Source organism: Varroa destructor, unplaced genomic scaffold (assembly GCF_002443255.2).
Source record: "Varroa destructor unplaced genomic scaffold, Vdes_3.0 BEIS01000003.1, whole genome shotgun sequence".
NCBI classification, from domain to species: Eukaryota; Metazoa; Arthropoda; class Arachnida; order Mesostigmata; family Varroidae; genus Varroa; species Varroa destructor.
In genome coordinates this window covers 30,211,878-30,224,177 of record NW_019211456.1, presented here as the reverse complement: position 1 = coordinate 30,224,177, position 12,300 = coordinate 30,211,878, and the positions used below count along the sequence as shown (strand labels likewise).

At 40.0% G+C, this 12,300-nt stretch overlaps 1 protein-coding gene across 3 annotated transcripts in view; it reads right to left on the bottom strand.

Annotated features, from left to right (window-relative positions):
- Window positions 1-395: 395 nt before the first annotated feature.
- Cals (calsyntenin 1) overlaps window positions 396-12,300 on the bottom strand; it is a 53,440-nt gene continuing 41,535 nt past the window's right edge. For all 3 annotated transcript variants that reach the window (XM_022796037.2, XM_086982277.1, XM_086982278.1), the window contains 13 exons: window positions 10,725-10,802; window positions 10,182-10,308; window positions 9,483-9,691; window positions 9,120-9,277; window positions 8,837-8,951; window positions 8,569-8,690; window positions 8,017-8,331; window positions 7,730-7,925; window positions 7,268-7,348; window positions 6,948-7,103; window positions 6,710-6,798; window positions 6,274-6,509; window positions 396-6,008 (listed from right to left, as the gene is read on the bottom strand). In XM_022796037.2, coding sequence (XP_022651772.1) covers window positions 5,629-6,008; window positions 6,274-6,509; window positions 6,710-6,798; window positions 6,948-7,103; window positions 7,268-7,348; window positions 7,730-7,925; window positions 8,017-8,331; window positions 8,569-8,690; window positions 8,837-8,951; window positions 9,120-9,277; window positions 9,483-9,691; window positions 10,182-10,308; window positions 10,725-10,802 — 2,262 coding nt within the window. In that variant the 3' untranslated portion in view covers window positions 396-5,628. The remainder of the gene's footprint in view (window positions 6,009-6,273; window positions 6,510-6,709; window positions 6,799-6,947; window positions 7,104-7,267; window positions 7,349-7,729; window positions 7,926-8,016; window positions 8,332-8,568; window positions 8,691-8,836; window positions 8,952-9,119; window positions 9,278-9,482; window positions 9,692-10,181; window positions 10,309-10,724; window positions 10,803-12,300) is intronic.

The following is a 12,300-nucleotide window of genomic DNA, read 5'->3' as shown; positions in this document are numbered from 1 at the left end:
ATATAAAATACTGACAACCAATGTTGAAGATGTTTCAGAGCCCAAGTATTTTAACTGTATGTATAATTGTCCTTTAATATCAAGTACATCCTATACTATACGCTAAAAAAATTTTCGCATAAATATATAATATGGGTATTTTAATTTGGGTATAGGTAATATAAGACCACATTTACAATAATTAGAAATTACATTAGAAAACTCTAATATTATCACAAAAGAAGCCAAGCATTTCTTAATCGGAGTATTCCAATGCAAGTAAAAATTTTAGTTAGTTATTGACAGTTGTACCTACTCGAACGCCGTGTATTATGCTCTCGTAACTGGAAGTTTTTTTTTTTTTTAGAAACAACAATTTGACAGCAAATCTATGTTTTCATTGAGGGAACTCAGAATATTTGTTTACAACGAATGATTTTATTTATCATTATTACTATTAATATTATTATCAGTATAGTTATCGTCATCAGTTCCACACAAACTCTTATTATTAATACCATTACGATCGAATAGGGTTGTTGGTTCTTTGCCATTGATATTTTTTAGCATCTTGTCAATTAGGTTTACTTAATCATTTTCTTCATCATATCCTTTCTTTGTCATATCGACTACTCTTTTTAACTTTTCCATCGCGGCGCCTTTTTGCTGCTTTCCTTTTGATCCACGTTGTTATTATTATAATTATATTTATATTATTATTATTATTATCGGCTCTTCGTTATTTATCTCATATTTCTTCATTTTTATCAAGTATCTATGAGAACGCATGCTTAGAGGCGTTTAGATATCTATAAGTAATGCGACTACCATTTTTTTCAGTATTCTTGGTATGAAAAGAAAACGAGCGGGTGCCACTGTCCGGGCTGATAAATGTTCTTTTGTTTTTTCAAAAAGCACTGCCGCTGCGTCATCCAATATCGACCGATATCAAGCCACCCGATCGCTGAAATCATATTGCTTGATTCTTTTCGCGATTTCAATTCGAATGGGCAGCGTACAAAATACCAATATCGCATATTCTTTCGTCGTAACGAGCTTGCACGGTGAGCAGATTTTTATCTTGTTGTTTTTATTGTTGTTAAGTTGCACTCCTAGTTTGTTGTTGGTTGATAGTGTACGGGTGACTGCGTGTCTGGCGTGTAAAATGTGTATCTACTTGTGAGCCAGGATCGCCGATTTACGCAAGATGTTCAATCAAAGTTCACCGAATTCTACTGTATAGATATTTTGCCCATGCTTTGTTCCGCAATTCGAAGTGTTTGGTCAAAAATTAACTAGATATTTGTTTTCATCCTTGTTTTAGAGAGCCGGCAATGTGGCGAAGTATGTATACGCCTGAGAGATAGGCTCCTAGTCCATAGTCACTTTCTGCTTAGACTGATTGCGTCAACAGAATAAAATTTATAGTCTCCAGAATAAGAATTGCAGTATGATGCACTGAAACGAAGCAAGGATCCTGTTGAAAATTTCTCATAGATCGAACTCGCCGTACTATTGGACTAGTAAGAAGTGGTAATAATGGTGATGGCCTAAAATGATAAACGCCGAAAACGTGGGGAGTAAGGTAAAACCATCTTTGAGAGCTGGTCATACGATACAGGCATTATCATCAGTTCAGTTGCTAATGAATTTTTTGCGACGATTATGTGATTAATGGCAAGATAGTACCGTTAATTAGCGTCGTCTGCTAGCGTTTGTTTTTGTTATCTTTCGTTTCTCACCTGTTATACTCAAGTTCGTCTGCAGATGTAGGGTCGTCTGCATTCAGGTATGCCCTTGACATTGTTGGTGGTTTTAATATTACTGTTCCTGTTGTTGTTGTTGTCACTGATGATTTTCTCATGCATCGTGCTCTGCCTAGTAATTCTATCGGTATTGCGCGCCTATCATTGGTGTAATAATTAAAATAGAGGTGTTCGTTTCAGACACATGATCATAACGTGGTTTCGCAGTTGTCACACCGATGCGTATGTTAAATAAAAATGATATGTAATTGTTTACTATTTTTCATCTCATCATCGTAATATTATCATTGTATCATTATTAGTATTATCGTTATCGTTTTTATCAATATCGTTGGTTTATGAGTAGTATTTATATTATTCAGTAGAGTGTGCTTGTTAATCTTTTCTGTTTCTTTTTCTATAGAGATAACGACCCCGAAGCCAGCGGTATCATCGAGACGAGATTCGACTGTGTGCAGTTCATTCGCATGTAATAATCGGCGCCGATGGTGAGGAAATTGAATGGAATTATAGAGAAGTCCTTCGTCCATAATAGGATAAAGGAGGGTCTAATTATTAGTGGTTGGAATGAAATCATGGCTTTTACCGCTTCTGTTTTATAATAGACCTTATTTGCTCCGACTCCTTATTTTTCCCCAGTTCTGGTCTCGTCTGCTGGAGTTGTGGCCTTAGTGCAGTATTACTTTTACCTAATTTACTTTAATACCTAACTAAAACACACACATTTCTCTGTTCGAAATTGACCTCTGGTCCACCCACCTCTGCCGTATAGTTTTGTTACCTACACTTTTTTTGTATATATATATATATATATATATATATATATATATATATATATATAATCACTATTTTCGTTACATAGGTGGGACAAAGAAAATCGGCATTCATTGCACTTGGTATAGAGTCAATAGCCAATCAGTCCTTGTGTCCGCTTTTCACCGCATGCACGAATATCCCTTGAATATTCGCCTGTCTAGCTGTTTCAAGCCTCTACTAGAATCGCCCTTCGGTTCATCAGTTGGTTGTTTGTGAGGCATAAATTTTAGGCTAGCAGCTCTTTTTGATTAGGCTGTTTGCTTATGAGGAGCCCATCAGTACGTTGTGCATATGTCTGTATGGGTATATGAACTATCATTGTTCTGACCGGTGTCTCGCTATATTAAGAGCAAGGTAAGGCTGCGTCGAATTTCTGCAAGGAAGCTATTATTTGAATTCTAATTACGTAAGTACAACGATAATACCATGGAGATTTAATTTTGTGTTTCCTTTATAAATAATCAGCTATTCCACTCATAATTATTACCATAATGCTAATAACATATTTCACGTTTGACGCTTCTTTTGCGCATTAGTAGTATAAGAACGGCGCGTAATTGTAACATGCCGTGTAAGTGTAACATTCGCTGTTAATAGTTACTGTTACACCTATGGCTATCTATAAAAATAAACTAAACCCCCCATGATGATATATTCGTACAGGATGACATTCATTACTTGTGCCATCAATAACATTATTATTGATGTAATTATCGTCACTGATAATAGTATCTTGAATTAGCATCACCATTGTTAGGTATGCTTGAGATTCTCACGTCTTTGCTCTAGCTCTTTCCTAGGATGTTGCGAACGAAACAGCTTCGAGAAGCATTTGTTGCCTTTATATACCGCCAGCCATACGGTGGACTTCGCATCGTTCAGCGACTCGTTATCGAAATACATGATAGGTAACGCTTTCGTACGAAGTCAAAGCAAACGATCATTTGTTTTAGTCATTAGCCGTAATAACCAATATATATAGATGGTTCTTTGCGGGATGCGCTTGCGTGTGTTATTAGAACAACAATGCTTTGCAAGAAAGATATTACGTATTGGAGTTCTGCACCGGCCACTAAGTCGTTAGATAATACGAGCTTAATCATGGGCCGGACCATATTTATCGAGACTCATTGATGACGACTTCATCGCGCCGAAGGTGTCGACCGTTCTACCTGGCAAAAACACTAACCGTCATTTTTTTTTTTGCTACGCTAAGGCTGGTCGACGATTTTCGTCGTGGTTTTTGGTGCCCATTTCAAGTATTGCCGGGTTTGTGTTACTCTCAACGCGTACATGTCTTGCGTGTAGCATCTGGTATTGTTAGCTATCGTAATTCTCCTATTGTATTGTTTCATCGGGAAAATTGTCAGATATTAAGGGAACGTTAAACGGAATGGAGTGTACGGTCAGCGGGCGTTTGAATGTTGCTGGGAGATAGGTGTACATGACTGGCTAAGAGTAGTAATAATAATATAATACTAATAGCAGTACTAACCACTATAGTATTTCTTAACACAGGTAAATGGTTTGTAACTCAGGTAACACGTGGTACATCGCTTTGACATTATGAACACTTGTTTTTAGTTTTCTTCTCTCGGTGAGTACCCTTGACGAGGCCATGGCACCGAGAAAGGTAAGAACATCTTTGCATGATCTTTCGGCGTGCAACCACGCACAGCGTGGACTTAATTGTATTTGGCGACAATTTCCTAGCAGACAACATGACAATGACGGCCTAGTCTGCAGCAGACGACGCAGGCCGTTTTTCTTTTTATCGCTCATATTTGAAATGTTCCCGGTACCTAGGTGTACATATGTATATAGACAAGAGTAGTAGTAGTAGTAGTAGTAAATCCATCGGCCGCCCACAATACAACTGACTTGTTCAGTGGCACTTTACATTTTAATAAAGCAGCAGCGCCACAACCGAAACAACCGAACCGCAGGTTAGTAAACATAACTGCCGACGGTCTGCTGAACGAACATGCTCGCACTTTCGGCAGCAGCTGGCAATAAATCTTTACTCGATGATGTTGCATGTTTCGTGCTGTTGACTTGGTTCTTTCTACTAGCAGACGATACGGTAACGGCCAACTAATATCATTACGAAATGGGTAAACCAAAAAATATCGCGTTGGCGTGCACGAACACCGAAGAAATCAACTCGCTAAACCGAACGCCCAAGGAGACAAACAATTCGTATTATGGCGATCAATAGTGGACGAGCAATCGCAATAATCAGAGCATATACCTACATATATGTATCCTTATTATGTTATCATCACCGTCATCATTATATATCTTCATCTTTTAAGTATACCAGCATTGTTAGTATGATACAGTACATAGCCGCAGAACCATCCCTAGTGCCACGCGCACTGCTGGGTGTTTAATGGATGATACGGTGGCTAGAGTAAGCTTTCTGTCTAAGCTTTTTTAGCTTTTACTTTAGCTTCATCATCAGTTTACTTAGGTAAGCTCTATACTCCCCACACGGTTGTAATTACAATGGTATTATTGTTGTATTATATTGTAGTAGAAGACTCCCTTTATTGGATGGAACGCCATGAATATAGACAGACACAGGTGACATCAAATGCCCTAACCAGTTTTAGTGCGATGGTTGAATTTTCCACGGTCGCAAATTTTGTTTTGCTCTCATACTTTTTTCGCTTGCTGGATGCCATCTGGTTTACATTTATGCTGTGAATAAACTGTTTTTATGGTCGAGTAGCTTGGTGGTTATGGTATATAAGTTTTATTTATAGAATAGTGTGGCCCTTATTTCCCATCTGCTTTTGATATTTTATATACTGAAAGGAAACCACTTCAATTAATAATTTGCACTCCATTGGAAGGCCGCTAATATCGCCAGAGCTAAGTTTATTTAGTCGTCTTCTCTATTTTTCATACTGTGATTTGAACCAGCTTTGTAACAGTTGTCGATTACATCCACACTTAGCTACGTCTCTGTGGATGATGGCAATTTCTGACAAGGCTATGGCAACATTAGGTTTAGATGGTGGCCAAAGCTAGCTGGCATGTATGTGTGTGTGCTGCGACGAGTCTAGTTGACAAGGTGTTTGTGGCTTCCACCGTTGCCAGTGCCTGGCGACGCACCTTCATCGTCGCTATCATCGCTGTCGGCACAACTTGAATCGCCGCTGGAGTCGTCTATTGCCATCATGTCGGCCATGTTGTCGTGCGAAGCTATGTTTCCATGACATCCGTTCGCCAGCCCGCCATTACCATGGCAACTATGCGGATCCCAGTCTTCCGAACTGAGCGGGTTAACTGTGATGGTGAGCGCTGAGTCGTCCCAAGCGAGCTGGCCGCCGTTCTGTCCATTCGACGCAGAGGACGACCGTTCGCGACGGTGGCGACGCACAACGGCGAGCATTACGAGAACGGTAACGATCAACCCGGCTACAACTACGCCAGCAATGCCTGAAACAGTAGTACAAATAAATAAACAGAAACAGTTCGGTGCACAGAGCGCCGCTTTTTTGATGGCACTATTTTTATTTTTATTAAAAAAAAAAATTGTTTCTTCTACGAATTAGACACTGTCAGCTGACTTTCAAGACAGTAAGTAAATACATTAGCATCAATGATATTTTCACAGCGCGGTGAAGTTTTGCCACATCAATGACATTAAGACAAACTGTATTTTTTTTTTAACAATCAAGTATGTAATACTTTCAAAACTTACCGACAGACGATGAATTAGAATGTTTGTTTCCATTGTTTCGTAGATGCTGTGCAGCGTGATGTTTGTTGTTGCCGCCATTGGTATGGGCCGATTGTTTGTCTTGCATAAGCTTAGCGGCGACTGGGCTAGCGCTGCTACCATGGTTGTTATTTCCGTGGTTACCGCTTGACGATGCCGAGATAATAGCGGAAGGATGAATCACTGTAAGCGTTTGAATGTACTCGTTTGATGCAAACCTGAAAAGTTGGTAAACATTAAATAAGCTCAGGCGATTTATTGGTTCGAAGTAGCTCTCTTGAACGAGTACCTGTTAATAGGGATGAAATCAATTAATTTGTAACTGCCTGCTTGCATCCTAGGAAATAGAACATATTTTTTTTTTTTCGATAATTCATAGATATTTTTATTGTGCGTTTTAGAGAAAGCTAAATCTTACCGATTAGCCATTTCATAACATTGAAGTTTGAAGGCTCGGTTCAGGTAGTAGGCAGGCTTCTTGTTCAAGTATGAGATACCGGATATCACCTGAATCACAACGATATAGACGCATCATCAGGTAAATTAGTTAAATTTAAATTATAGAATGTTATTAGTATTGGTATGCCATGTTGGTACCGTATTTAGTCCGGAAATAGCCGAAAAATCACACGAAATGACTGACAAAAAAAGTCTACCTTCTGGAAGTTCTCTGCCGGTGCTGGCCCTCTGAGGCGGATCTGCTGGTTCTCTTGATGCGCTGCCCCACCGCTCTGGCCATTTTGTCCACTGCTGGTTGAAGTCGATGAATCGTCCATGGACAGACCCATCTTGTCGAGAACATACTCAGGCACCTATTCAATAGACAAAAATGAACGCGAAAGGTACTATTTGATGATGGCAATCTAGTTGCCTAAATGGTAATTTAACAAGACTTTTTGTGTACATTACGTTGGCCCTATCAAATTTAAACAACAACAACAACAACAGTTTCATCACACTCATCAGAGCCACATACCTGAAGAGTTTCGTGGTCGGGGTTCAGGGCGGGGAAGACCTGAATCGTACATGAATCTATATTCTCACCAGGCTGCTGTACCTAGAAGCATAAAACATTCATCAATTAATGCACAGCTGCACTTTTCAAATAGGTTATAGGACTAACGATCCTAAATCCATAGCGAGGTTACACGTGTGCGAAGTAGCAGAAGTTAGAGCATTAATCGACTGTTTAGCAGCTTACAGGCTGAGTGTTCAGTTAAGATTTGCATTGGAATGCTTATAAGATACTTGCAATATTCGATGGCGGTAATAGCTCCCACGGCTCAGAGAGAGAGAGACACAATTTATTCGAATTAAGTTGCTTACTTCTTCAGATAAACAAGGCACGGTGTACATTGATCACCTATCTAATATACACTTACTTTGAAACTAACTAAATAGTTCCTTTGTACAAAAACAAGAGTCCCGTTTTACGAACCTTAATGTTGATCGTCTCGAATATGTCGACGCCTTCCTTAATAGGGCCATACTCCCGAGCAATGTTGTGCTCTTCGCTAGAAATAGAGACCCGGGCAGTTTGTTCAGCACTGTCCCCAAACTGACCACTGTCAGAACCCTTTACAGCGATGATTGTTTCGACCATTGGCAGGCGTTTGCTTTGTCCGTTTGTACACCTGGATGTTGATAAGATCCGCTGTGATTTCTCCCTGTCATGTGCCTATAGCAGTGTATATATATATGATTTTTTTTCCAAAGGCTACTTACTTGACATGTGTGTTAAGCTGAACAAGACGGTTTCCAGGCGTCGGCTGTCTTCGTGAGTTTCTGTACGCAAGACGAGAAATCTGCCTCTCAATGGACTCAACTGAATCTCCTGAGAGTGCCTCAACATCGGAAAGGGCCTCTTCGCTTTCGGAGCCGCCACTCACAAGCCCGTTGTTAGAGTCGTTCGTGTTCCCATCGCTAAATCCACTGCCAGCGGTGTTAGTGCGAACAAGGCTTTCCTTACAGTGGTACATGCATTTCAATACCGGTTCAGGCTCGGTAGCATTATTAAGGATGACAAGATCCGACAGGTAGCTATAATTAGTAGCATTGATCAATGATAAAAAGTACGGAACAGTGGTCACCGTTAGATAGGTCTATCCGGTCGTGTTCGAAAGAAACTAAATGAACCCGCCCTGTAGAGAGTTCTGTCACACGATCGTAAACAGAGATGTGGGCACCTTTTTTTCACAGTCGTACAATATATATAAGATGATAAAGCACTTTGAATATTTATGTTATGTATGTGTTAATAACTGTGTGAGCACATACCCTTTAAAGTGCATGGCCATATGAGATTGCTTTGCTTGCCAGCAAGCCCCTACCACCGTCGTAGTCTCATTTCCTACGTGAATGTTGCGGTGAATCGGCCAGTCATCGACAATGTCGGCGGCCTATAGAGGGCAAAAGAAATATGCGAGCTAGCAATTGCTTATCCCCCAGCCTCAATCATTCAGTTAGTTTTGGAGGCGGCCGACTCAAACTATAAAACTAATCAGAATATAGTTAACAGCTGTCAAGAGTAGGCTACCGCATTCACCTGTTCAGCAGGACGTCCATCAATGAAAAGAGTTGCCTGATGGTCGCCTCCATTGGCCGCAAGATTGATCGTGTAGTGATGCCACTCAAAGTCGCATACTTCCGACACGCGCCATCTGTCCATCGACGAGCAAGAATGTGTGACAAATGTCGAAAACGAATGTATTTCAAAGTTTATTTTCGGAGGGCTATTGGAAATTTGTATTTTTCAAACTATAAAAAGATCATTTCCTCCTTTCTGTGAGTATTCGCATGAACAAAAAACAAGGACGGTGTGCTTTTACCTGAACTCGGCCGGAAAAAGTTTGTGATAATTAGAGTTGTGCTTGCGAACGAGCAAGACGAGATGGCAGTTATGGAGGAACACCGAGAAGTGGTGACGATTCATCTTATGAGAATCGGAAGTGCATACTACATGTTCCTTCGCTTTTTTGTCCAGATTCTGAAATGGGACCAAAATGTAAGTGGATGGTAATTGCAAGCAAGTTGAAAAGACCGATTTCGAGACCGAGAAAGCAATATACATGTTAAAGCTGTATGTATTAAAACAGTATATTGAGTTAGTTATTTGCACAACAGAAGTCTACTATAGGCCATGCTAGTTTAGAATAAACTAGGGAAGCACGCAATACGTTTATTGAACGTACCTGTTCGTGTTTCATCCAGAACTGAACGGCCATTGTGTCGGTCTGATGGAAGGTGTCTCTTGGTAACAGCAAGGCGTTAGTTTTTCCATCGAAGAAGTAGATAGCCGAGTTCTCATTGCCGCGATCTTGAGTCGGAGCCCGCGACGCGCCCGACTTCGAGCTGGACGGCGACGCCTGGTCAACACCCAACAGTGTAGTTAGGGTACCTTCTGTAAGAGTCGCAAATAAGAAAGAAAAGGAAGATACGGCTTTTGAACTTGAGAGTAAGCGAACTGCCATGAATTCGTAGAAAACGAGAACTGTACTTTTTTTTTTTTCTTCAGCATTATCTACTTCCATTTTCGCTTGTCATGTTTCAGGTTTGGTCGAGTACTATATATATATATATACTAGTTGAGAAGCTTAAACCTGGCATAGACCGACTTCATTTCGACTCGAACACGCTGTCTGCAGTCAACGTTTAAATGGAATACCGAATTTAACACTCGGAACGTATAATTAGGTCAGGAAGTTTAATAGGCTGATAGCCTGCTTATTCTGCTTCGCAATGCTTGTGTATAGGTGTTTCTGAACAAATAGGCGGCATGAATGACATTTACATTTAGGTCTTACAGAATGAGAAGGAACGTCTTACAACAGACTGTGAGCTCTGGCCAGGTTTTGCTCATCGTCCGTCTACGCGATAGATCATAGTTTTACCATTGTTAATGGCGTTACTTCCAGCGTTGCAGAGCTTCCTTTGACTTCGAACCGAATACGTATCGCGATCGCATCCTTTGCCAATGTGCTTCGTGTCGAGCTGAATCTTGGCGTAGATCTCGTCAACCTATGAGGAAAATGTGCAAACGATAATACACATGTAAGTAATCCCATCTACTATCAAATATAACTGGCTCAAAATGGAGATTATGGGCTGATGTGCAGAATCTTCATGTGAAAAGTTAAAGGATTTCGGATTTTCAACGTAATCCTTCTAGGTTTTGTGGTGAGCACCTTGAAGTTTCGTATGGATGTGGCATTGTGCTAATATTTTATTAAATAACTATTATTATCTTGTAACTGGTTGGGCTGCCGCGTCGCATGCAGCGTGTATAGTCTCTTTCGGCAACATTGCTACTGAAACATTTCAGCTCTAATAAAATCAAGAGCGTCTGTGGTGTATTGTTTGCTATTTGCAATTAGCAAGTTCGTCTACGTAAAGCAAAAGTTGGCCTATTTGGTTTTCTCACTGTTCAAGCTCACCTCACAATCCGACGGGCAAGTATCAAGCTGAGCATTTCCGTAGAGTGACACTGAACCGCCGCCAGCCGAGTAGTCGATCTGCGATAATCCAAAAAGACAATGTACGTCCCTTGAATTTATCAACGTATAGGTATGCGTAATGCTTGCGGAAATTTCTCCCTGCGCTTTATGACTACCATAACGAAGACAGAAACTAGTAGACGTTTGTAAAGAACAACTGCTTTCGTACTACGCAAAGGGTGATTGTGGTCCACTTTAGAAATGCATCGTATAAATCCCATCTAGAAAAATGTAGATCTTAAGTCAGCTAGGTAACGGTTGAAGAACAGTACCGATCATCTTGTTAAACGTTGATTAATCGTTCTCATTGTTTGATGGTAGACATTTTTCTGAAATTGTGCTTCGTAAAGATTTGTACAAATTCACTTCAACCCAGGGAACGAAAGTTGGATCTTCCGTTTAAGACAGTAGTTTTTAGTTGCTATATATATATATATATATAGCTATATATATATATATATATATAGCTGCTAGCCCAGTATAGATAGCTGCTACTATCACCAGAGGCGAAGTATCCGCTTTAACCTAAGGATTGATCGATTAGCATAGCTCCGCCGGTCTAAATGCATCTAAATAGAGGAAGAATTTTAGAAAACTTTTATCATTAAAAGAAGATTACCTGGCTTCATAAACATCAATTTTTTTCCATGGTCGTAACATTTCACTAACATTCTGGACTAAACCTTGTTGTAATATATCTAGTTGAATCCGCTTTTCAAAATCTCTAAATAGCTTTTTCATTTATAAGTCTTTTTTCGCGTAAAGTGGGGATCCGCGTAAAATTAGGGAAACTCATCATATGCCAAGATAATTAGAAAATAATAGTGTATCGAAGGGCATGGAAAAAATATAGTACTCGAATCTCTAATTGACCTATTAATCCATAAACACACGTTTGGTGAACGCCTGGTCCCTAGTTGGTCGACGAGACGCATTTTTCAGCGTCGCTCTAAACCGAATCCTGACCGGTCGTTTTGCCGGTCGTCCTAGCAAGATTCATTGGGACAGAAATTACTCCTCAGATGCATCCATCAAGATGCACTTGCCATCAAGGCAAGTGTTGGGTAGGAAAGCAACAGTTAATGTCAACGTGATGATCGTACGCGAATCCAAGGTAATGTAAAATTTCTCCCTTGTAGTCTTACGATGCTTTCATCAGTGTAATATAACCGAAACATAAAAGGGACAGCCTGTTTGGTGTAAAAAAGCCACTGATGTATTTTATCATTAAGGTATTATTCTAAGCCCCATATTTTTAGAACATTTCCTGCAGTTGATCCATTATAACGCCAATGGAACCGAGCCGCAACAAACAGCTCGTGCATGTGTAACGGATTCCGTAATGCTAATGCTTTTTAGATTTTGAGAATGCATCATGTCACTCACCACTGGCTCAAGTTCAGGTTCTCAGATGATACACAGTTTTATGTGCACCCTAGGGAATATGTTCATCGTCAACTTGTTTATGTTGCGCACATGCACATCAGTATGAATTTATTACATTTCCATCCTCAAG